The sequence below is a fragment of the Mustela lutreola genome, chromosome 2, assembly GCF_030435805.1.
Source record: "Mustela lutreola isolate mMusLut2 chromosome 2, mMusLut2.pri, whole genome shotgun sequence".
NCBI classification, from domain to species: Eukaryota; Metazoa; Chordata; class Mammalia; order Carnivora; family Mustelidae; genus Mustela; species Mustela lutreola.
The window spans coordinates 148,578,367-148,605,191 of NC_081291.1; the positions used below are offsets into that span (position 1 = coordinate 148,578,367).

General features: G+C 33.8%; 1 protein-coding gene across 4 annotated transcripts in view; it reads right to left on the reverse strand.

The window, feature by feature from the left end:
• Nucleotides 1–205: 205 nt before the first annotated feature.
• TSC22D2 (TSC22 domain family member 2) overlaps nt 206–26,825 on the reverse strand; it is a 48,884-nt gene continuing 22,264 nt past the window's right edge. For 2 of the 4 annotated variants that reach the window (XM_059163776.1, XM_059163775.1), the window contains 2 exons: nt 2,891–2,942; nt 206–1,920 (listed from right to left, as the gene is read on the reverse strand). In XM_059163776.1, the coding sequence (XP_059019759.1) occupies nt 1,660–1,920; nt 2,891–2,942 (313 nt within the window). In that variant the 3' untranslated portion in view covers nt 206–1,659. Of the gene's footprint in view, nt 1,921–2,890; nt 2,943–23,117; nt 23,277–26,825 lie in introns of those variants that run through there. The other 2 variants (XR_009351076.1, XR_009351075.1) reach the window with 1 other exon arrangement.

Genomic DNA, 26,825 nt, shown 5'->3' on the forward strand with positions numbered 1-26,825 from the left:
ATTTTACTTAAATGTCACTGACATAATATGAATCTTGAGTACAAATATTGCTCACCATTCTTGCATCCTTTAAATTATTTTACTTTGAAAATTTAAGAACTATCATTAAGTCATTAATAACACAGGTTTTCATTTAAGGAATATCTTGAACTGTGAAAATACAAATCTAGTCAAATTAAATTTTGAACACATATAGAGCCAAATATTTCAACAAAACTGCAGTTTAATTTCAGAAAATGTGTTAAAATATATATTTATACATCAATTTCTGACATACACTTAATGTGTTAGTATACACAAAATGATGCTTTCTCTTGAAACTGTATTTATGAAATGTACATTTTAATTTAAATACTCAGTATACACTGCACTTAATCTGCATGTTGCATTTATTAAATACATTAAAATCTGCAATGTAACAAAACGTTTTCTGCATACGAAATTCAAAACACCATTTTAAATGAACAAAAGATGGCTCACTTCATTTTTTTTTTTTTTTTTTTTTACAACTAGTGTATAGTACACTAGCTCAGCTCCACCATACTACCTGTTCGTTCTTTTTTATTTGACATTGTTCACAGACTAGTACATATTACAATAAGAGTGCTGGATAAAAACATGAGGTACGAAAGTGGTTCAAAGATTATAGGTCATGCAGATCATGCTAGACAGCAAAGAAAATTGTGACCGAGAAAACACTAAATAAAAATACATAAAGAATGTGCATTATAAAAAAAACTCCATTACACAGCTTTGCTTCTTTGGTTACAAAGTAGGTTGAACAATTTCACAGCTTTTTATTCCCACCCGAAAAAAGAAAGTCATACGAAATGTCAAAAAGCAGAGGAATCGTGGCAATTTCTCTATTAGAAAGTAGAAACAAATGAACAAAGTTTTCTTCATCAAAATAGCCCAATTATTTATTATATCACAATAACTGGTGACTACCTGTACAGTTGCACTATGTTCTTCATACTTACACTATACAAAATTTACATTCAAGCTGGGTCTTTACTACTGAAAATAAATACCGAAGGTAAATTGCCATTAGTGTTAGAAATATGCCAGGATTCTTTTGTTCAATTATTGCCTAAACGTTTTATCTATTAAATGCAATCCTGTCTTTCAAATTCTTTACTGACACTTATAATTATTCAAAAAAAAATTAAAAAAGTTCTGTGACATTGTTCATGTACATTATGAAAATAGCAGCCCTGTAATAAATAAAACACAAATAAATGAAAACTTACGTAGGCAAATGTTACTGGTATTGAAAGAAAAGTGGCTCTTTAGATGAACTGTTATTTAGAATGTGATAGGAAGGCTCAGGGTAAATCCATGGATGACAGGAAAAACGAGAGCCACCAAAGCTCTTAAAAGACCCCACTCATGCGCACCAGGTAAAATGCAGACTTTGCTTGCTTTAATAAACCCCATCTATTATACTCCTCGTGTACTGATGACATAAAACGGGACACCAACAGCGCTGCATGACATCTCAAAGGGAGGAAAAGCTCCTGTAGAATGATTGTCTAATACTGAAAAGGCCAAACACACAACCGAAGCATGGCTACTTGCTTTCGTATAAAGTGGAAAGAATACCAGTGGCACACAAGGATAGATTGCTTTCAGTTTTTTTCTTAATGAGGCAAGAAAGCTTTATGCTGAGGAGACATTCGGCTGCTGTGGAGGTTGCGCTGGCTGCGGAGGCTGTGCTATCACTGCTTGCTGTTGAGAAGTGCTACCAGGATTGGCCTGTTGGGCTGGGAGCTGGGATAATTGATCATTGTTGGAAAGAGATTTTAACAGTGCATTTTCTCGTTCAAGTAAAGAGTTTCTTTCAACTAATTCTTTTATTTGTTCCTTTAGAACTTCCACTTCTTCTCTTACTGCATACATCAAATGGCTTTTCACCAGATCCTGTGAAAAACAAAATTAGTAATGTCAAAAAGAGTGAAAAGAGAAAGGTGTTGCTATCTGGTTCTGGCCTATCTGGGTCCTTCTTAAATACGAAGCATTTTTATATTGGTTTTCCTGCTCTTCTTGCTTTAAGTTTCTACTGTATCTTGACTGACCCTAAGGGAGAGAGGATGGAAAAAAATCCCGTTTCCAACTAGGCAGCAAGCCCAGGATTTCCTTTCAAAGTCCAGAGTGATTTCCTAAAATACTAGGTTCCTTAAATTGTCAATTAGAAGCTTAGAATTAGAAAAAAAAAGTTTAAAATCACAAGCTTAGAGGTTAGACCAAGAGAGCAAAGGATATTAAATTAATATTAAACTAGTTATAGCATTTCTTTAAGAGATAAAGCAACCTACAATTTCCAACTCTAAAACTTTAAAGAAAAGTTGTTTGAGACTAACACAGTCCTTACTTATAGTCCACAGTTTTAATAAGCCTCAATCAAAATACTTTATATAATGTGAACAGAGTACATTCAAGGGAACAAAAAAATTGATAGTTTAGCAGAAATCAGAAACAGATTCAACAAGTTCCATTTATTAGAGCTGACTAAAACAGCATTTATAAAAAGGAAGGCTTCCAGCTAAAAAGTCTTCATTTTAATACTCTTTGATTATAAACTATTGTTAATGCTGAAATATTTGAAGGCACATAATGCATTCTGATTATGTACGCCCCTCAAAATGGCCCTGATTTATCAATGGTAATGCATGAAATGTGAGATGTTCAAATGGGGGGAAATATTAACTCCACTGGTATTTCCAGACTAAAAATTCTCAATGTTCTAGCATCTATAACTAAATCTGATTATCAAAAAATATACTTTGGTTATCTTGTTTTAAAGAAATTAGGTGTTTTTTAAGAATTGATAAAAACCAACTGCTTAAAACCAACAACCTATGAAATGAGAGAACTATAAACTTTTACTTACCATTGCTTGTTCTATTTTGTTGTCAATGGCTACACCACCTCCCCCAGATGCACTGGAAAAAATTAGAATATTTCATTAAATTATTCTAAAAATGTAAAATTCTTTCCAACTCTTAAAATAATTAAAAACATTTGTTTTACTTAAAATCAAAAATAGTAAATTAAAATAGCTTATTAAAGCCTGTTTTTATAATTTCAGTATACTCAAAGCTCTCATTTTAAAAATAAGGGATTTCTGTTAACAGATGACTTCCAAAAATCCTTTGTGGCTCCAACATTTCTAATTTCCTTATGACATACATATGTTTTAAAAACAACTCCCAATTCTATTCAGGAGCTTTTAACTCTGTGAACTTTTAGAGATACCTTTTGAATGACCAGTATACTCTTCCCCATCTTTTAAACTTCTTCATTTACCATTTACTAATTGACTTTCATGTGGAAATTCCAGTGGTCACTTACTGCATTAAAATTCAGATGATGACTTACTTTCCTTCTATAGATTTTACTTCTGGGTTAAACATTTCTAGAACCAGCTTCTAAAGGGCCTTTGGGCAAATGATACTGGCAGGGTTGGTTAACACCAATCTCAACATTCTGGCAAATCTTCATACTCTCAGTGTGGGTTACTGGCAAATATCACCTACAAAGGTATGTGGTTTGGACCAGTTTTTCCTGGAAATATTTGGAAGCAGTCTAGCTAGTAAGTATATCCAAAGTTCAACTATCACCTTAGCATCTGTATGATAATAACCAAACGTTCATTAATTGTCCTCTTAAATAGTAAGAATAACGAATATCTATATCCTTTTCTTGGTATTTTTGTAAATTTTGAATAGTTATTAGATTTTCTTGTAAAGACAAACCTGACAATTTTAATCTACTTTATCAATACAAAAAGAGGTCTTTAAATAACTGATATAAAACTGCAAAATACTCTTCCATAAAGTATATTCTAAGAAAACTTAGATGCTAATAGATTTGAAGACTATTCTACTTTAGATGATGCAGGGCCTCAGACTATAATATTGAGGGGTAGGAATATCCTGTCTTATGTAGTGATGCTTTTATACTGTAATCTAAGTAGATCTGGTTATAATCCTGGTTCTGCTACTCACTACTCACTGTGTGACCATCACCAGATCAAGTATTTAAGACCAGTTTCCTCGTGTAAAATGAAGGGATAATGCCTTAGTGGATTTCTTACTTTTAAATCCTTGAATCAATACACAGAGGACACAAGCTTGTTTATGTGAGCATTAGTCACATTAATTACTACCTTTACTTCTTGCTGCTATTTCTAAGATGCAAACAGATTTTATATACCAAGTAACTAGAAAGGATATACAGATTGTTAATACATACTTATTATATATGTTAGGCTTTAAACAGCTGTAGAGGTGTGTAAAACAAAGTATGGCTACGTGTAACTATAAACTGTAGAACAACCATATAAACCATAAGGCTTTGGTGTAAAGTTCAGTTCAGACACCACGTGAATATGTTCACCAAATATTGGCTGCAATTTGCAAAAAGACAGTGTCAGGCATTCAGAGTTTGACCATCCTATATTATACTCTCAGTATTTTTTATTTCTATGTCAATAAGGAAAAAGTGAATTAGTTTTAGTCATTTCTTGATGTAAATACATTAAACTCTTTGAACACATCTGTTTTAAACAGAACACCTTAAATGCTAAACACCAGTTTTATATATTAACAAGCAACTAAAACAAAGCCCCCTAACCCTTAAAAAGGGTTTTTTATGATTAAAATAAGATTAGTTAAGTTTCCAAACCATTCCCTTAGGCTAAGGAACATTAATCAGCACCCTATTCTTTGCTGATATAATAAACTTTAATCCTGACTCAGACCTCTTTTACAGCAATGCAGGAATAGATCTGCAAAGTATAAATGGATCATACTGAAGATATGTGTCCCTTAAATAGTATTAATAACCCAATTTTATTAAGCATTGTGCTTAAACAATTAAATCAGTCAGATATAATTACTATCACCACAGTGATTTCTGGCAAGTCTGAAGGCTGTTTTTAAACAATTCTATATAACCTATGGCAGTAGTTCTCAAACTTTAGTATGTACCATGCAGTCATCTAGAGGTCTTCTAAAAACAGACGGCTGGGTTTCGCCTCTGGGTTTCTGATTTAGAAGGTATGGGGTGGGGCCCAGGAATTTGCATTTCTAACACATTTCCCAAGATGCTGATTCTGCCACCTGACAGATCATACGTTGAGAACCAATGGCTTACAAAGATAAAAGCTCTAAGAGGAAAGAATAAAAAAACTTCATCCTATTTTTTAAAAACTTCTTAACCCAGAATACAAAACTTTTTACCCTTCATGACTTTGACCCCTGCCATCTATGGTCTCCTTTCTTCTCACATTCCACCTAGCCTGTTGTGTTATTACATTATTGTGTGTCCTACATTAACCGTTTAGTCTGTTAAACATAGATTGTCTCAGGTTTCCATGGCTTTGCAGACCAGCTCCCTCAGCTGCAAATGCTCATGGTTCCAGTTCATCTGGCTTTTACTTGTTCCTTAAGATGGCTCCAGTGCCACATCTTCTGTAATGTCTTCTGATTTCCTAAGGTAGAACCGGTTATTCTATCTCTCCTGTGGTTCACTAACCTTCACAAACTTTTTATACTGCATAACCAGGAAAGGAGAAAAGCAATTCCAGTTCCTCCACATACTCACTGCATGAATTCTGGAAAACTATTTAACCTTTCTAGACCTCAGGTTTTCATCTAAAATTAGGGTTATATACCCCAATTCATAAAACTCCTGTGAGGATTAAATGAGTTTAAATACTACTACTACTATGGTTAACTCTATTAGACTGAGTTCCTTGAGAGAGAGGTTCCTTATCTCCCCCTCTGTGAAGAAGTGAACACAGTCCTTGGCAAGTAAGAGCTCAACAGCATACTGAAAGAGTCAGAAGAGTCAATATGACAGCAATTTGATCTGAAAAACAAACAAACAAACAAAAACACTAGTTTATATTAGAAATCCATTAAAATATTTTGAGTTTGAATAAATTCATAGTTCTCAAAGTATGATCACTGAACCAGCAGTATCAGCATCACCTTGGGACTTGTTAGAAATGTAAACATTTGGGTCCACCCCAGACCTACTGAATTACCTACTCTTGAGGTGGGACCCTGGAAATCTATTAGTAACTCCTCCAGGTGACTGTAATAGAAACTAAAGATCGAGAAAGCAATTTATAATAAAGGTATCAATCTGGCAGTCTTAAATAAGTAAGAGGGTATGCTATTTCAGGATCCTTGAACATAGTTTAAGAATATTATTTCAATGAGGGTAACAAGTTGTTTTCTATTGTATTCAAAGTCAACATAGTGGTTTGGGTTTCACATTCTTAGAAATGAGAACGATGAACTGAAGCAGAATGAAAAATTTTCCTTTATTTGCTTCCTTGACCTAATGGTAAAGATTTATACCTTGTTTTCTTTTTTACAATTGCATTCACTACCCTATAACTTGATGTTAACTTAAGTTCTAAACTTTAGTTCCTAGCACTCTGTAACTATTCTGGTAAACTCTAAATGCTGTATAAAGGCAAGGGATAATTTATAAAATGAAACATTCTGCTTGATATGGGTCACTCTTTTAGAATAAAAACATACCATGATTAGTATTTACTACATGAATTAAAAATTGTGGGTATGGAGGAAACGGACAGAAATATAGAACTGTGGGGAAAAAAGACAAGCAGAGCTATAGTGTTACCTTTTATATGATGAGTTTGTTTTTTTTTTTTTTAAACTAGAATTAGTTAAGAACCAAATGAGCTTGAATTTAATGGTTTCCTTTTAGACTTTTTTTTTTTTTTTTTTTTAAGTAATCTCTACACCTATCATAGGGCTCAAACTCACAACCCCGAAATCAAGAGTCATACACACCACTGACTGAGCCAGCCAGGCATCAGGATTTAGTGTTTAAATAAAGTAAATTACAATCAAATCCACAGGAAAAATAAAACTCAATGAATCAAAGGTACATAAAGATAGCCTGGCTTTCAATGATGTTCATTTAAAAATCCACCCCAACTGCCTCCCCACACCACAGTTTTTCTTCCCAGACCTTCCTTCCTCTTATCTCAACAGATCACTTGGCAACTTCACTGAGAAGAGACCAGATATGAACCTCTGGCTTCAGAAATTCCTACATTTTCATCTTTCTTAAAAGACTGTTTCATTCATGCTCTCAGCTCAAGGACTTTGTACATAACATCTCCAGTCTCTCCTCTCTAAAAATCAAAATCCATGAAAGTGAGGTTAGGCTAACTTGATCTCACTTTAAAAACAAACAAACAAACAAACAAACAAAAAACCCTTTATGAGAAATCAACTTTTTAAAATCTTCATTAATGTGGACAGAGGCATCAAGGCTACTTATTTAAAATAAAAAGAGAGCAAATTTCTTCTCTTACATTTTGACTATTTTGTCTTCTGTTCTGCCCTTAGCACAAATGCTAATCAGTAAAGCAACAAGGTAGAAGAACAGAACAATTAAATGATTGCCCACTTTTGCAGGTACATATTACTTTAGTGAGTTCTTACTGCAAGCTTGAGAAACAATCTCCTCTTATAGTTGAGGAAACTGAAGCCAAGTAACTGACTCAAAGTATAATGCTAGAAACAGTACTGAAACCTAGACTTAATGGCAAAACACAGGCTTTTTCTACCTTAACAGTAAGACTGCGTGAAAGCAATAAGCAACTAGAAATGCAGACTTATGTATATTATGAAGAGTCCTTTAACTATGTACCAAATGTCATTTGTGAAACCACAGCATGGATCCAAAATTAAATTAAGTGCCTAATACACCATTTATCTTATCTAGCACATTCCTAGACGATGTTGAGCTTTAAGAACAAGGGAGGTAACTTCTTGGAAGAGGCTCTGTGATCTTTAGACAGCCAATATAGTTTACCCATTTGCTAAGAACTAAGAACTGTTCTTCTGGTTTGTTAGGAAGCTGAAGATATTTTAAATAAATTTTATGTATCTATATGCAGAATATTTAAAAAATTACCTTCTCTTGCCAAAAGACCCTTCTAACTTTCTGTATTGAGTCAAAAATCACAATTAAAAATCCACTGCAGGAATTCCCCAAGTTATAAAATCAAATCTTTGATAATAAGAACTTCTTTGACTGAGCTGGCAAATCTGATATACTTATGTTCAAGCCCCCTTACCCAAAGACGGTAAAAATGATTTTTCATAATCACAAGTAGAAGCTACAGCCTTTCCAAAAAAAGAAGCTACAATCTTTCTTAGAGGCCAGACTTCAGGATTCACATACTGTTTCTGATAAATAATGTACAACCTTCATTAACCCTTCCCTTTGCCAATAAGCTCTAAAATAACATAATTACCACTAAAATGGATTAATTCTAACCTAGGTAACATTTGGCCTCTTTTCTTTCCTCTTTTTTTTAAAAAGATTTACTTATTCATTTTAAAGAGAGTTGGGGGGAGGGGCAGAGAGAGAGAGAGAGAGAGAGAGGGAGAGACAATCTTGAGCAGACTCCTTGCCCAGTGCAAAGCAGACATGGGGCTTGATCCCACAATCCTGAAATCATGTCCTGAGCCAAAATCAAGAGATGGACACTCAACCAACTGAGCTACCCAGGCGTCCCTACATTTGGCCTTTTTTCTAAGAAATACATATTTTGTTTTCTGAAAGAAACTATTAAGTCACTGATGGCAAAAAAATAAATCTAATGAATGTACAACTCAGCAAGCCTAGAAAAGTTAAACAGAAAAAAAATACATCTCTTCTTTAAGAGGAATTTTAAAAATATTTACAGTTTAACATCTAAGAGCAAATTAATAGTTCTTCTAAAAAAGAGCCAAAATAGATACAATTCAGTAAACTTATTCTACGACCAAAGGTAAACTTCTGTGTTTAGCAAAAAAAAAAAAAAAAAAAAAAAAAAAAAAAAATCCAAGTTAACAGTAAATTAAGTTAAAAACTAAAAATGTTATGTATTCTAACTACTGACCTTAAGTTCTCTATGTAAAAACAAAAATGTTTAATTTCATGATTAAATTCACAAAAAGCCCCATGAAGATTTTTATTAATAACACAAAATAAGTGATTTTTTTGGTGAATGATAAAAGCTATTATTCATGATAGGCAAGCAGGTAAATATGGCTACCCACAAAACTACATATTATTATTTTCTCAAGTAACCAGTCTTACAATGATATGCAAAAGAAAAAAAAAAAAACAAAAACAAACCCAGTTAAATATTTACATAATGACTGTGAATTGTTTTTTCATCTATAGAAACCAATTATATTCTTAGCATATTTTACATTCATCTAATTAATTTAAGGTAAAAATCCTGGCCAGAAATGAGTATTTAAAGAGTAAAAAGGAATACATGCATGGATTATACCAATGTTAATTTCCTGGCTTTGGATCTTTCCCTATAGCCATGTAAGAGGTTACCACTGCAGGAAGGGGACAGGGGACAAGACACACATACAACTGGGTGAAGGGCTACATGAAGCCTCCCTATGTATTTATTATTTTTAACTTCTTATGAATCAATAGTTATTTCAAAATAAAAGTTAAAGAAGATACATGCACATGGTAAAAAATTAAAACAGAAAGTGTACATAAAAAGAGATACAATTAATACAAAGTCCCTCTCCTACCTCAGACCCCTTTTGTCCAGAGTCAACCATATCATCTGTATTAATGGCCTTTTATAAAGTCCATTTAGGAAGAATTTCTGTAATACTTTGGAGAAGCTTAACTAGATGCCTCAAAGTATAGAAAAATAAAAAAACTCCTTTAATAATTTCACTAAAATACAAAATATTTCTAGAAACCTATTAAGATTAGAACCCCTATGAGAAAAATGGGTAGATTTCACATGGATAATCCAAAAGACATGAAAAAAAAACCCCAGGATCTCATTCATAACAAAAATACAGGTTAAAACTATAATGTAATACTATTTCCCTCAACAGACTGGCACACGTACTATAAAATGTAATACACTGTTAGTAAGGCTGTGGGAAATGGGCCTTCTCATAAGGTGCTAATTCAAGCTGTATACCGGTATAACCATTATATAGAGCAATTTGGTTATATCACAGTTTTACACATACATACATTCTCACTCACTCTTATTTATTTACTCTTTGATTCAGCAATCCTAAATGTGGGAATTTATCCTATATTTCTACATACATGGGAAATAATATATTTATAATGCTATTCATTATAGCACTGTTTATATAACAGCAAGATTTCTAGTAATCAACAGGGAACTGATCAAATAAATCATGGTACAGCCATCTATTCAACTGAATACTACCCATCTATAAAAAAAGACCCCACAAAGATGATTTTCTGTGTACTGAGATGGGAACAATATATACCCTGAAGATCTTTAAAAGTAAAGGTGCAGATGTCTGTATATTGCCACTGTGTGAGGGTGATACAGATAACAGTATTTGCTTGCATACGCATAAAGAAACTGGAAGAATACACACATACAAACTAAGAAAGTGGTTATCTGCCTGAGAAGTCAGGCAGATGGGGGACAGAGATAGAATACTTCCACTGCACTTTGAAGAATACTAAAAAACAAACCAAAACCAAAACCAAACAAAACCACATTCCAAAATGAAAATAACTCACAAGAGTTATAAAACCCTGTACAGTGTGAACTTAAGAACAAATGGCAGACAGGAAACAGAAAAGTAAGAAAGGAGGGGAAGAGGAGCCAACAACTCCATTTTCCTTGGGAACTACTTCATTTTGGAAGATCGGCACTTTGTTTAACATTCAAAATAACAATATAAGTAATATTTGTGATTTGTAAAATTTACTTCTTTGGGTTAGGGTGAATTATAATCACCCTAAAAAGTATCATGTAAGGAATGTTTGTAACTGCTAATGTAGCTATTTCTGTTAAAAATTATTCTGGTAAGAAAAAAAAAGTCTGTGATAAACATCTTTGATAACAGGCTCTATAACTTTATACAATAAAAATGTTACATTAAAAATGCATTCCAGGGGCGCCTGGGTGGCTCAGTGGGTTAAAGCTTCTGCCTCCGGCTCAGGTCATGATCCCAGGGTCCTGGGATCAAGCCCTGCATCAGGCTCTCTGCTCAGCAGAAAGCCTGCTTCTCCCTCTCTGCCTACTTGTAATCTGTGTTTGTCAAATAAGTAAATAAAATCTAAAAAAAAAAAAAAAAAAAAAAAAAAAAGCATTCCAGAGAAGGTATTGATAAGATTAATACTAACTTTACCTTCTTTTTCTTGATTTCTTTACATTTCCAAGTGAGGATATCTTGAGGGAGTTAACTTAAGTATTAGGCAGTAAAATTCTGATAGTTTTTTCCTCAGAGAGTCACTCTAAGGAAACAATTTAAAAACTAGCTGAACTGGGACGCCTGGGTGGCTCAGTTGGTTAACCAGCTGCTTTCGGCTCAGGTCATGATCCCAGCGTCCTGGGATTGAGTCCCACATCGGGCTCCTTGCTCGGCAGGGAGCCTGCTTCTCCCTCTGCCTCTGCCTGACATTCTGTCTGCCTGTGCTTGTTCTCTCCCTCTCTCTCTCTCTCTGATAAATAAATAAAATCTTTAAAAAAAAAAAAAAAACTAGCTGAACTAAAATTCTATTAAAACACTCAAGATGAAAGAAGTAAGAATTCAGTCTTGAAAAACTGAGCAGGATTACAAAAGCGAAATATGCGCAGCAACTTTACCATTACAATCCAAACAAACTAGTTTAATATTCTTATTTCAAGTTAAATATTTAAATATAAAAAAACGTATGCACCAGCTAGTTATTTTTTATTAGACTAACATTAGGCAAGGTTTGACAGGATGAAAATGTTATTTTCTTCCTTTAAGTCAGGACTGAAATAAGCAAGGGTGTGAGAAAGGGGTAGGAGAAAAATGGCATTTTCCTGAATGTTGGAGTGCTTACATTTAGAGGAGGCTCTCTTGAAAGAGAGTGCATTGTACTACTTACACAGCAGCAATACATAATTTGATGATAGCATAATTCATTACTGACTAAAGTGAAGGATGAGTGTCAAGGAGCTTAAGCCCAAATTAAAAATTTGTCACTACAGTCCTTATTACTTTAATTTACTTCCTGGAGATTGGGAAAACAGTATATGATTGACAATTACCTAGACTGAGATGTACACTAGCACCTTAAGAGTAAAAAAGGAGAGAGAGATTAGAAAGGATTTTAAATGTTGCCAACTGATGTCTAGCTCAGAATACCTTACAAAAATAATGTAACTATCCTGAAAGGGAATCAAGTGGATGTAATCTTATATACTCATTCTAGATATTCTAAAACCATTCTTTTTATCTGCTGAAATAGAAGCTGATGATTAACCAACTTCTAAAAACATTAGAATTAACAAAGTATATATTAATCTAGCAAAAGGTTTATGTTTTTCAGTACTGACTTGAAGGACCACCTTTCATAGAAAGATGGGAAATTTAAATAGAAAAAGAAAAACTCAGTAAAAATTCTTAATATGAATGAAGATATTAAAAACACAGAAGAGTTCAAATGACCTCAGCTGTACTAAGAAAAGGATAAAGATTAACAAAAGGCCTGCCAGCGAAGGGACTATGTATAACAGTCATTTTGCAGTAAAGATAATTCTCCTTCAAAAGATTAATAACAGCATTCCTTCCTTTTGACTATGAAGAAATAATAGCACTTTCATCACCTAAGGAAATTTTCATGGTGTAAGTATGTGAAAATGAACGAAACTGGAGAAAGAACACGACAGAAAAGAATGTCAAGGAAAATCAAAACTAAAACTCAACACTCTTAAGATTTGCATTTCATTTCAGAGACCAACAAGAAGCATTGAATTAACTTCACCCAGCAGTGGGCCTATTATAAAAACAACCTTTTTATATAGCTAAATCCACCTAACATCGTTTTAAAATCCAACCAACATTTCTAAAAGTAATTCAGAATTCTTTAGAAATAACATAAAAATGGGTCAAAAGAAAAAAAAATCAGAACTAGCTTACTAATTTATTTCTAATGCCAACATTTACATTATTCCCTCCCATTCCAAATTCCTGTTCACAACTTTTAAACTGGATATCCTAAACTCGAGACTCTGTGTAGTTTATTCTCTCTCAATATTTCTTTGGAAATTCTACCATTCTTTCATAAGTTTCAGTTCAAATATTTTCTTTTCTGTAAAGGCTAGTTTTCCTACCCTTCCAGAAGTAGTATAGTAAGTCATGCCACACACTACCATTATAGCTCTAACCACATATCTATCATAGGCTGTGTTTTAAGAGCTGCATCTATCTCCTACCAGACAAAACTCTATGTGCTATAAAAAAACCTAACATAGGGCCAGCAGCTACCTAGTAAAGAATGCTGTAGAAGCCTGGATTCACAAATTGTATAGTTGGAATTTGAGTCCTAATTAATACCTTTGCTTGTAGGGCCTCTTTCTCCAGCTAAACATAATCTACCTGTACTAGAACACCTCCAAAGCCATTTCCCATGCCTAATGACAAAACTGACTTTTCCCAAAGCAGTCCTTGGTATCTAATGGACATGGGTAATACTAGTGTTTTGTTTTAAATATTTTATTCATTTGAGAGAGAAAGAAGAGTATGAGAGAGAACATGAAAGGGGAGAAGGTCAGAGAGAGAAGCAGACTTCCCATGGAGACGGGAGCTTGATGCAGGACTCGAACCTGGGACTCCAGGATCATGATCTGAGCTGAAGGTAGTCACCCAACCAACTAAGTCACCCAGGCACCCAGTTAAAATGCTAGCATTTTAACGAAACTCAAAACAAGTAATTGGGGAAATAGTTCTTAATCTTATTCCTCATTTTCAGTCAAACTAAACTTGTCATATCTTCTTGCTGCCTAATATCTAATTCATATATCTAGGTTATTCAAATTCCTTTATAGAGGCAATAGGGCATGCATCCTGAGCAAACTTTGCCTCTAATTTCCTATATAGCCAAATCTCAGGAACATTTATCTATGACACTAATAAAAAAGGATAAATTCTCATCTGTCTCCTCTGCACAATGCCCAACGTTCAATGAACACTGGCTGGAAGAATATGAAGTTAGATGATGCCCATCAGTGGGGAGATCACTAGATATGGAATTATCAAATACATGTTGCAGCTTGACCTCACCTCAGATTTGCTGTGTCCTGAGGCAAGTTACTCTCCCTGGGCTTTTTACCTTCATCATTTAGTTTCAAAGGCTTTTGTAGAACTTAGTGTAACCCGAATGTGGGCTTTTTGGGGGCATGTACCTGTGGCAGGCATGGGGGTTGGTGAGAAGGAAAGATACTAGCATTCAATAATTCAATAAAGGTTTAAAAAAAGGAATTACCTAAACAGGCAAGGAAGGGGGGAATATTATCATGACATTGCAAAATGCTTAGTCACAAGCATTAAGCAAAGAAAAATGAAATAGTGTGTACAATTGAAGCAGCAGAGAATCTATGAGAGATGAGAGGGATGATAAAGGAAAAGGGACTCACCTACAACAAAGAAAATACCAAGGATGGCTAGAGTTTTTTTTTTTTAGCTTATAAAGTTATTAGTATTGTGGAGATGGTTTATGTGTCACAGGAAGGTGGCTAGATTTTAGGGTGCAGAGAGCAGGGAGTGGAAGAAGAACCTAAGAATAAAGGTGAGAAAATGAGAAATTTAAGTTTCACTTGGAGGACTGTTGAATTTTGAGACATCTGGCATGCAGACTCTAGTGGAGAAATATAGAAAGAAGACTGCTGGAAATAGATATCTAGAACTCTAGAGTAATCTCTGGCCTAGAAGTCTAGATCTGAGAGCTGCTGGAAGGCGGGGGGTAAAGCAAAACTGTGAGATGAGCTTGCTTAAGTAGAAAGAAGACACATGGGGCCAAAACAATGGAGGACAATAACATTCGAAAGAGTTAATGAAGATGGGATCAGGAAGAAACTACCCTTCTTGGGAAAGTTAATTATTTCTTTCCCGGAATGGCCTCACATCTGCCTCTTATCTCCAGCATTCTGTACACTATTTTTTCCCCCCAACTAAACAGTTCTTGAAAAAAATCCTTTCAATCCCATTTCCACAATGAGGCCTAACCAAATGAGTGAAAATGACACAATCCTCTTGAATGCCAAATGCCAAATACCAGTGCAGAGCACAGAGACCATTTTGTTCATCTAAAGATTATCTTTTCACTTATCCCCAATCCTTGAAGATAGAATTATTATTCATAATAGCTTTACAGAAAAAAGCATATGTAGTTGTATGGACAAAGTAAAATTTTATCAGGCTAACCCTTAAGATTATGTGACCAAGACTGAACTTCTGTTTCTAGGTGATTAACCAGTCTTTATTACCTTATCTCTCTTCCTAATCTGTCCCCAAAGTCCAGGAACAGTAATAAATAAAAAGAAGGTTACCAAAGAACTGCTTCAGAAGAGGGATAAACCCAGAAGAACAGAAGTATCATAAGGTTTTTAAAGAGAGAGTTGTTTCACTCTGGTTTAGACTAAAGGAAGAGTGATCACCCTTTAATAAAAGGAAGAGAATATCATACCAGGGAAAAACTCTGTTCTAGTTTACTTGTAATAAATCAGTACATGTTTTTGCAATTGGGGTACTTAAAAATTTTTGTACTGGCTTGGGTTTGAGCAAAAAAAATTGCTCATCTTCAACAAATATAAAGTATTGTTATATTCTAGCATATAAAATATATGCCCAGAAGAGTTCAAACTGTCTAGGTTATCAAGCTTACTACCACTTGCTTAACTCGCTTTTGCTCTCTCTCTCATTCTGGAGCAAGACCTCTTACCTCTTAGCTGTTGCTTATGCAAAAGACTAAATTCTCAAAGAATAATAAAGTGGTTTTAAGAGCACAGGCTTCAGGGGTGCCTGGACGACTTAGTCAGTTAAGCATCTTGACTCTTGATTCCAGCTCAGGTCATGATCTCAGGATCATGAGATTGAGCTGGAGCCCATGCTGGGCAGTGGAACCTGCTTTAAGATGCTCTCTCTCCCTGTCCTCCCCCTCCCTCTAGCTCAAGTTATCTGGGGGGAAAAAAAGAAAGCACAGGCTTCAGAATTAGATAAGCTTGTTTTAAATCCCAACTTCACTACTTACTAGTGGGATGATCATAACATACTAAAACCAGTCTCCTTGTCTGTAAAATGGGATCATAGTTATACCTACCCTAAAGGATTGCTGTGATGATTATGATTTTTTTTTACATAGTAAACACCAAAATAAGAAAAATACTTCCTTTTATTATCTGGATCAATTTAGACTGACACTGAGTAAGGCTTGGTATCCTAGTGTATCTTAGAGTGCAAATGAAGCAGTGAGGTACAAATAAAAATCAGTTATGATTAGTATTAAGAAACAGTCTTTGTATGTACACCTCACCCAAAGAATGAAATAATCCTAGTTATGCCTTAAATTTACTTGATTTCTTTCTACTCAATTAGTCAAATGTTAAGGCAGTCACAAAACATATGCTAATAAAAATTGTTTGACTTGAGATTTAAACTTACATCGATATTTATTAAGCACAGCATTCCTGTGGATTGAATATTAATGACTGCTTAGAATAAAAAGCCTTAATTTACAGTGGGAAATTTTTCCAAAGGCCACTAATACATTATTGAATTTATTTCAACTAAAAATTTCCAAGAAAGTATTTAACTGAACATCTCCCATGTGTTATATGTGTTATATTTCCCTTTAGTGTTACATGAAATTTCAACAATTAAATATTACTAAAAACAAATCAAAAGAGTGGGACAAGTACTGCTTTGCTTCTACACTATAAGTTCAGAATCACTGCTTTAGAATTACTTTATTCAAAAAGAGATTCTGGTATAGATAATGAAGAAAGTATAAAGTAGCACTACTGTAAAACTTAAAAGGGTTATAAATGGTTTTTTCACTCAAGCAGAACTACACTCAAATAGGTAGATTTTCAGTTGCTTTTTCTCACTTCGTTGTAGATCCAAGTCCTTGAATTCTTCTAGGTAATAACAATACTGTAAAATAAGTATGTAAATAACAGAACTTTACAATCATTTGTAGACCTCAATTTGTATAAAATCATTTATGGTGAATTCCAGACTTACAACATGACCTGAAATTTGTTAAATCATCTTAGATTCTGAAGCTAAGACTGTCATCTGAAATGGAATGCTTCACCCACACTCTGCTCTCTTCCTTTCTTGATTCTTTCATATACAATTGGTTTTGTTGTCTCTATTTAATGTTCTTCACCTTTTTTTTTTTTTTTAAAGATTTTATTTATTTATCAGAGAGAGAGAGGGGGAGAGAGGGGGAGAGAGCGAGCACAGGCAGACAGAATGGCAGGCAGAGGCAGAGGGAGAAGCAGGCTCCCTGCTGAGCAAGGAGCCCGATGTGGGACTCGATCCCAGGACGCTGGGATCATGACCCGAGCCGAAGGCAGCTGCTCAACCAACTGAGCCACCCAGGCGTCCCAATGTTCTTCACCTTTGAGTTAAACCGCAAAGGGAGGAACTATGTCCATCCAGAGGGTCTACTAATTTTAACTCTTTGCATAAAGTTGATAGTAAACATTTAGTTAAAGAAAAAGATAGAATGAAATAGTATTTAATGTTATCTAATTACATTTTGTAAGTCAGCATAAGTTTATGTTATGTGGGCTAACCATGCAAGGAGAAAGAACTAAGAAATCAACCAGCTATTTAGATATTAGAAATTAATGAAAAGAGTAACCTTGGAACATAGTAAAAATGGGACGCCTCCTAAAAATTACTCTCCTTGACAGAGACAGCTTAAATAAAAAGCCAATAAACCTTTTCTTGTGATATTCCTTGCATCTGGTTGTTACTCACTAAAGAGGAAGCAAGTATAGTAGTTTCTGAAGTAACTAAGTAGAAAAATGGTTTAAATTTGAGGAATAGAATAGCTAGAATTCCATGGACTTTCAGGTTACTTCTGACAAAATTATGCCAGTGAAACTTAGCAGTTTCATGTACAGATCACAGGAATGACAAAACTCAGAGAAGACCTTGTGGAAAATAAAGTAGACTTTAAAGACTCTTACCTTTTGGATAAAAACCTTGACAAAGATCTTTTTACATTAGAATTATGAATTTAGGGAAAATAATTTTCTGAACCCAGTGAAAGGCTTAATTGTATAATCATACATCCTAACTATCTATGGGTTCTCTCAATTGCTTGATAACATTCTCTATGGACAATTAGAATTGAATCTAAAGAGAAGAAAAGCTATCCTGAAGGTGGAAAGAGACCAAAGGTTTACTAGTTTAGTCAGGTAAGATAAAGAAGACAATTTTTATCACCATGCCTTTGAGCATGTCTCATAACAAGTGGAAGTTCTAAGTGGGTTAGATCTAGGAATGTGAAGAAATTCAGATGTATAGTACTTTACTCTTCTGACACATTGCTGGATCAGAACAGTATACAGGAGTCCTGTGAAATTCTTGCATAACCACTAGAATCAATGATTACAAAGTGGAAAAACATCCTTGTGATCTCTAAGATATTAAGCAATGTCTCCTTTGCCATTCTTAGAGTTGCATTTATATTAACACCAATAACTTTTGGCCACAAACTGGAACCCACATTCTTGATTATAGCAGCTATGAAAACAATGAACTACAGAATGTTCTCAGTTAACGTTGACAGAATGTGCAGTGCAACTTATATTTTTACATGAACCTGATTTCTTTACTTGAATGCTTTCAGTGATGGCAATCATCTGATTTTTCTGTTCTACATTTTAGATTCTTGTTGTACATCAAGAATTTATAAAAGGTTAAATATGAAATATAAAAAGAAGACCAGGATGCCAAGATAAACATCACTGGAGGTTTTCATAGGCTAGACAACAACTGAGAAGGTGTGTTATAGACATTAGACAAAATGAGACAAATGGCTGGAATAAATGACCACTAAATTCCCTTCCAACTCAGATTTATAATTCTAGACTCAGAAAGATAAAAACTCACAGGCGGTATCAAATAAAAAGCCTTTGGTTCTGGAATCATACCCAGGTTTGAGTCCCAACTCTATCCCTTTTATAATGTAACTTCACACAAGTTATTCATCTTCTCCAAAAAGAATAATAGGACCAGACAAGAGGATTCAGTGAGATAATGCATTAGTGTCTGGCACATATTAAACATTTAATATATTAACTATACAGTCTGTACTAGTAAGGGATAGCAGTCAAAATCTAAGTATCATGAAATACACAGGGAACACTAACTTAGAGTGAGGTTATGCGGTTTCTACATTTGATTCTTGCCTCTAACTGTATACGATAATTTCTAACATTCTTTCTAGTTACTACATTTTATGATGCCACATTCTAAGGGGATTTTAATGTATTTAAACATTTATCAGATGCTGGTTATGTGGACACTTCATCAAATAAGCCATACACTAGAATTTGAGTATACAGTTGAGTGTAGGAAAGATTAGAGGTGTGATAAATGCTAAGACAAAGCAAGATTTTAGAGGGTTTTTTGGGGAAATATAATCAAGATCAAGGGTCAGGAAGAATATTTTTTAAAGGAAGTGCCACAATTGGGTGGAGAATCTAAAAGGACAGAAGTCTACACACAAATGTTCTAAGTAAAAGGAACAGCATGTACAGTTAGCCATGTTAGAAAACTCAAATAATGAAGACCAGTTAGAAGGTTTATGCATTTCCACATAAGAAAGAACTGTGTCCTGAATGGGCATTAAAGAGATGGTAGGCTTAAGTAAAACTGACAGAAACAGACGTGGCAGTATTTTGCAATTAACTGGCTATGGGAGATACAGAAGTGTGAATGTTAAGGAGAGATGCCTCGGTAACAAGTTTGAGCACCGAGAGCATACAGATGACACTCAGAACCATCTATCTACATATTCTTAGCATGATGAATAATGTGAGAAGAGGGTCGCAACAGCATCCTAAGGACACCAGCAACACTTAAAAGAATAAACAGAAAGAAAAAACCTGCCAGGGGACTGAGAAGTAATGAGAGATAGAACAACAAACTGGAAGGGATGGTATCCTAGATACCAAAATTATCAGCCCCAAATTTAAAACTTATGACACGTATCAGTTTTGTACAAATCAGAAAAATACTTGGCACAATAAAAACTATTTAAAAGCTGTTTAACTATGATTACAATTGTTAATATCCATGCATATGTACTCCAATTCTGGAAGGGAATATACAAACACTGAGATAGTCATTGTGTTAAAAACTTGCGTTAGGTGTAACTGTTTATTCTATTTCCCAAACATTCCAAAGTTTTAATTTTGAAAAGGCAAATAGTTATTAATAAAGAAGCTGGGGTACAAATGTCTTATCTAAAAAAGGACTTTAAATATAGTATTTTCATTTTTTTTTTAAAGATTTTACTTATTTATTTGACAAAGACAGACACAGCAAGAGAGGGAACAAAAGCAGGGGGAGTGGGAGAGGGAGAAGCAGGCTCCCTACTCAGTGAGGACTCTAATTATGGGATAGTGATCTGAGCCGAAGGCAGATGCTTAATGATAGAGACCTAGTATTTCCATGTTCTGATGACCTATCAAGTTGTTGTAAACTTAAACTATGATCTTGAAGAAATTAAGTTAATGCTTGATAGGCAGACTATTTCGACTAAGCTGAAGAGTAAACAAATTCTTACAGTTTTACATGTTTTTGCTTTAAGAAGTACTATTATTGTGGATTTAACTTTAAATCCTATTTAGACATAGGATCTTTATTATAAACACTTAAAATAAGAGAGGTTCTACACAAAGTAGGTGCTCAATTAAAAAAATCCATGTATCTAAAATATAAATTTTGTTGCATACATATTTTAAAAGTAAACATAGAAAAGGTATCTTTATAGAATTATTCACAATTAAGGGCAAATGGGAAACTGACATAGCACTTAGTAGGAGGTTTTACATGTGATTCATTCACCTACTCCAAGAAACATCTGCAGCTCAAAGCAGATTTTTAAACTGCTTCCCCCAAATGTCTGCTATTAATAAATCCTAAATATTAAAGGGTGAGCTCCTTAATTGTTACACTTGGCACAATACTATTCTAGTAAGTACTAAAATTTTTCTAACACATATATATTTGCTTATAATCACAAGCATTAAATCTGAATAGAAGGTATTTCTAATGCAATATATACTTAATTATAAGCAACTTACCAAATGTATTTTTTTGACAGGTGCTTTAAAAGATGGTTTTATAATAAAAAATGACCCCCACTGCAACTTAAGTTCAAAGGAAATCTAATTTATGTATTCACATCTTCACTCAATATAAAATTTTCCCTTATCCTTTAAGTTCCCCAGAGCTACTCTTGGCATACCAGAATACAACTGAGAGCCATGGTTCCAGTTAGAAAGCCAGATTTGAATCCTAGCTCCACCACTAAATGGCTATGTGACCTGAGCAAGTTATCTAATCTCTCTAAGCTTTCAATTTCTTCTCTGTAAACTGAGGGTACTGGTATCTATATAATACAGCTGTTGGGAAGTTAAACAACATGCCCCAAATAGGCAGCATAGCGTGTGACACAGAGTAAGCACTAGGTAGCAAAAATAAAAACTATTCTGTGGAGAAATTCAATGAACATTTGAGCAGAGATTGACAGTATGAAATTCCTAAGCTCAAAGTGGGTAAGCTCTGATTTGTTTCATCAGTCTCTCACTTATATTAAACTAGCCTTGGATAAAATTCAAGAGTTACAGAATCAGTGTACTCATTATTGAAAATTTCTTTCCTACATCATGTAAGTTGCATATATAACAAGGCTTGTCTCTCATAGATACATTCATTAGCAATGTTATTCAAATGCTTTAAAAAATCTGACAAATGCTCTGAACCTTTCACCAAAAACTGATCATACACTGAATTCCATACAGTATTTCACAGGGTTCATGATCTCCTGAGGACCACCCATCCACTGACAATTGAAGATGAATATCCTACACTAAAGAAACTAGAAATTATTTTCCTAATTACCAAAGTTATGGAGTTACGTAGTAAATGAAAAAATAAAAAGTTTATAGGATCCAAGACAACTATTATTAGTTTGCTGCATTTCCTCCCAAGCTACTAATGATTGCAATTACTGTTTTACAAAACTTAAGTTTACAGAATATGATTAAAGTCATGGAATACCATATCAGAAACAATTTAGAATATCACTCAAAAGATAGATGTATGTGTGTAAGGGAGAGGCTGACTAAACCCAGAGGGTTAAAGATAAAGTTAGAAATAGATATGGTAGCCTATTCAAGAATTTCAAATAATTTGTGATACACTTACAGAATACGTGCACCATACTTTAATGAAAATATTAATTTTACAACTGTATGGCTTTGGACATACAACTTAACCCAAGTTGTTCTTCAACTGCAAAATATGATGATTTCAGACTGAAGACTAGGACTTCATCTTAGTCTAAACTGTATTATTCTAAGAGTCCCCTACAGAATACAGCTGTGTAATGCAAAGCAAAATAAAAAGCTATATAAAACAAGTTTTAAAATTTTTGTTTTCCAAGCAGAATACGATGCTGAAAGGAAATCTTTCATTTTCAGGGCATACAAAACGTATATTATTGACTTCTAGTATATTATTTTCATTTGATATTGGTTCTCAAGATAAGAACTGAGAAAGCTTTCCTGGCTTTATTTTTACAGACATTTAGAAGAAAAATAAAATCCCAAAAGCAAAGTAATTTAAACTATATTTTATGAAGAAAATGGATGTAAGGTCTTTCTTTTTAAAAATAAAAGATTAATATATTAGTTCTCAAATATCTCCTGCGATAATACCTAGAAAGTATTTGGGGCCCTTAACTACACTGTAAGCATCTACAGCAGATGCCATAGCAGTATTTAAGTAATGTTTACATAACACAGGATGTCACTTTATTTTTTAAACTGATTATTAAACACCACTGCAAAGATACAGCCCTCAGCCTCATGAAATTTTGAAAGGATTACATACTCCCAAGTATTTAAAATTCCAAGTTTGAACTTATATTTAATACTATACTCTTAGTTATACAATGTGCTCATTTTGTTCATAAATAGTCATCTCAATACAATAACATCAGGTATAATACATAAAATCTAATCCATTAAGTCTTACCAATTTATGACCTGATGAGACACTCTTGTGGACAACATTCAGTCCTTAGAAGCTAGAATAACCCTCCAACCATGTGAGGGCATCACAACTTTTAAACTTTCGGCTTTCGATCATTATTATGTCACATTCCTCCTCCGATGCTGAATTCTAAAAAAAATTCTAGCAAAGAGTTTAAGTAAATAAGTGTTTTAATCAAATAGCCTTTAAAAATCTTTTATAGCAAAGTTTTATTTTTTACCATGATTACACAACTGATATTTTGTACTTAAGTATTTTTTAAATGTAAAATAATTTATATTTAATCTGGATACTTCAAACTATAAATTTCAACATGGACTTTCAGGCCATCAGGAATACTTGTTAGTGAAGAGTCAAGAAGAAATGGAACCAATTAAAGGTTTAAGATCATGATCCAGAAATTACGACTTAACACCATTAACTTGCTACAGACAGTTTTGAGGTCCTACAGAATGTCACTTGTGTCTATTATCTGGTTCATATCCATATGAATGTCTAGACTTCTAACACAGGTGAATGGATCAGTAATAATCCATACCAATCATTTAAATGCTCAAGACGCATTCAATTTTTATAACTAAATCCTAGTGTGTCTCTATACCCACCAATTTTAAAATTAGTCAACATGGTGGAAAGAACAGAATTTTATTATGCGTTTTATATAACAGACGTAACAGTGTATCCTTTTCAGAAGAGGTCCTATAGCTCATCTGTATATGACCAAAGAACAAAATTAGGGGTAGGAATATTTAATAATGGTAAAAATTACTTAAGATTAATCTTATATTTGTTAAATTTTTTACAAGAAAGCTTTCAATTAGGCATCTATTTTATTTGCTGAAGGGTAATATTACCAACATTTTCTGTGCAGTATGAATACTCATTTCTATTTTTAGTTGTCAGTAATCTGCAGAAAAGGCAACCCACAAATTTATGGGCATATTTTTGCCTAAATTAACTCCCTAAATAAAATGACATAAGGGGGCAATGGAGAGGGGGGAAAGGAAGCCATCACTGAGGAAGATCAAAATATGCAAAGCCATAGAAAACTCAAAGACAGCACTGTAAGGAAACTCTGCAGCAATCTCCAGAAATATGTAACCCAAATATAGGGGGCTGGAGTTGTGCTGTTACAGATTTTAACTTTTAATGGAATTTTTCTATTATACAATGTCTTTGAAAGTCTCCCACACAATCTGAAGATCAGGATTTTTTCCAATTTACAAATATAATCTTTCCAAATGTAATCTCACAACACATTTGACTTCAATAAAATCATACTTTACTATCTTTTGTCAAAGCACAGCCCTATGATGTAATCACCTGGTGAAGGCAAAAACCCATACTAATGAGGATAAGTAGTAGTTTAAAGTTGTGGTCATTTCACATCAACATATTACCAAAACATTTTTTAGCAAGCTTTTATGCAACTCTTGTCTCCTATCAACCAAAATACTACCATAATTTTAAAAAGTTCTTTGGATCATTTACTCTTTCATGGGACAAGTCCCATGAGAAGATACAATACCTGGCCATATGTAGCAAAGCATATCCTTCCTGAAATATATGTATTTGTAATGCTAGTAATTTGGCTTGTCTGTGAAGGCTTTGATGGACTGGCCATTTGAGGGGCAGACACCTGACCCTCTGTTAAAGGGCCTGTCAACAATAAGCACTGTTATGACAAATGCCTGGAAAGCCTCTGGAATATAGAATTAAAACCAATCATATAAAGCCAATTTAGTTATTTTCCTATGACATTTGCAGAGAAAATTTTGAAAGGGTGTGTGCATTATATAAATACCGGGCAAATTAAGGACTTAAGAGCTGTTTACATTTAAAAATACAAAAATACAAAACTTCCATTATCAGATTTTTCTCCACCATGCATTTTCAAAATTAGCTGCTACCAGAGGTTACCTTTGAAGGGTTTCAATGACCAAATTCCAACATGCAGGAAATCCTTATTAAAAATTCGAAATAAAACTGGGTAACTGAAATGTTTGTAGATGAACATAGTTAGGATTTAGATATTCTTAAAAAATGAATTTAAAATTAGAATCCTCCCCAAAATGAATATTTAGAAACTTATTCTGATATATCAATCATAATCTCCAATCTCTGGTTAAGACTGCTGTCAAAAACAAATCCCAAACATTTCCCGTATTTATCACTTCATTTTTTCTTTTTTAATTTGTGAGGAGGAAAAAGTCCCACTTAACTGAGAGTGAGCTACTAAGTCATATAGTATAGTCCAGCAAAAACTAGGTTTAAGTTTATTATAATTTAGCTAATATTATGGCAAATTTATATTGATAGAACAAAGAGAGCACAGGGCTAGAAGGTGGATGACCTGCAATTTCCAAGTCACCAGAAAACTGATATGGGAAATCAAACAAACATATAAGAGTTCCTAATGGAACTTGCTATATGAGTAAATGTCCTTAGCTTTGACACAAAATTTCACTTTCAAGTGTACACCACCTTCTTCAAAAAGTTCACTGTATTGTTTTGAGAAATCTTAGACACAATAAATAAATGCTTGCTTCCCTAAATGTCGGAAGTGCTTATTTTTTAAACGGAGACAAAGGGGAAATGGGGCCACCCTTTATGCTCCCAATAAATTACATATAGTCCTTCCATAGATTAAGTATTGGGGAAATGAGGCTAGGAATATCAAAGAAAAGCTTGTGAAAAAAAATTAGTCCAAAGATAAGAACACTGCAAAGACAATGTGTCCTAAGAAATTCACATATAAAAAGACATACACAATTAGAGAAAACCCTTTTATCTGTGGATCAGCCAAGATATAATTTAAGATGATTATGTTAAAAACTAAGTATGAGAAATGTTAAGAAAATGTGTTTAGCAAGCTATGCATCATATCAAGTGTACCTCTTAGTGGAAGAAAATGCAAAATACATGGCTTAAAAAAATTCATACAGCTTCAGAAAATACCCCTAATAAGATAGGTTATTGATATTTTGATATTTTAATAGAACATGTTCATTAACAAATGTTTATACTCCCCATTCTTTCAAAAGGAGTAGAAATAGCCTATAGAGGATCAAAAGAAATAGAAATTGGGGGTTGGGACAGAAGATAAAAATGGAAAAAACAGTAGATAGAAGCCAGTTATATATTATTCAAATACATATGTGATAAGGAATAACAGGCTTTGTTAATAGAAAGCGGGATATCTGACCGAGCTTTTACTAACAACAGCTATCATTAGGAAATACAGCTACTCTTAAAATTTAAGATAGCATGACATATTATGCTTTTAAGAGTTATTATCGCATTTCTTGAAACAAAGCATGTATGACCATTCCAGACATATGTTTAGTACTATATTCTGAACTAAGTTAGCAATATCTAAAACAGAAGTAGATGCTGCAAATAAATTTTTTGAAGATGAATAGTTAACAGTCACTCTGAACAGAAGGAGTGGGGATTAGTCACACTAAACAACTCCTTCCCCTTCTTGTTACCCTTCAGATAGTGTGTAGATGTAGGGAAATAATATGTTCTTTATCTTGATATACCACCAGGTAGATATGCAGTAAGATCCATTTCTGGCTTCCAAGACACAAGTTATATATACCACTATTTCTGAGCTAAATACCACAATTAAAAACTGGAAAAAAAAAAAAAAACGAGCACCTTCCAAACCTTTTGGTATTTATAACC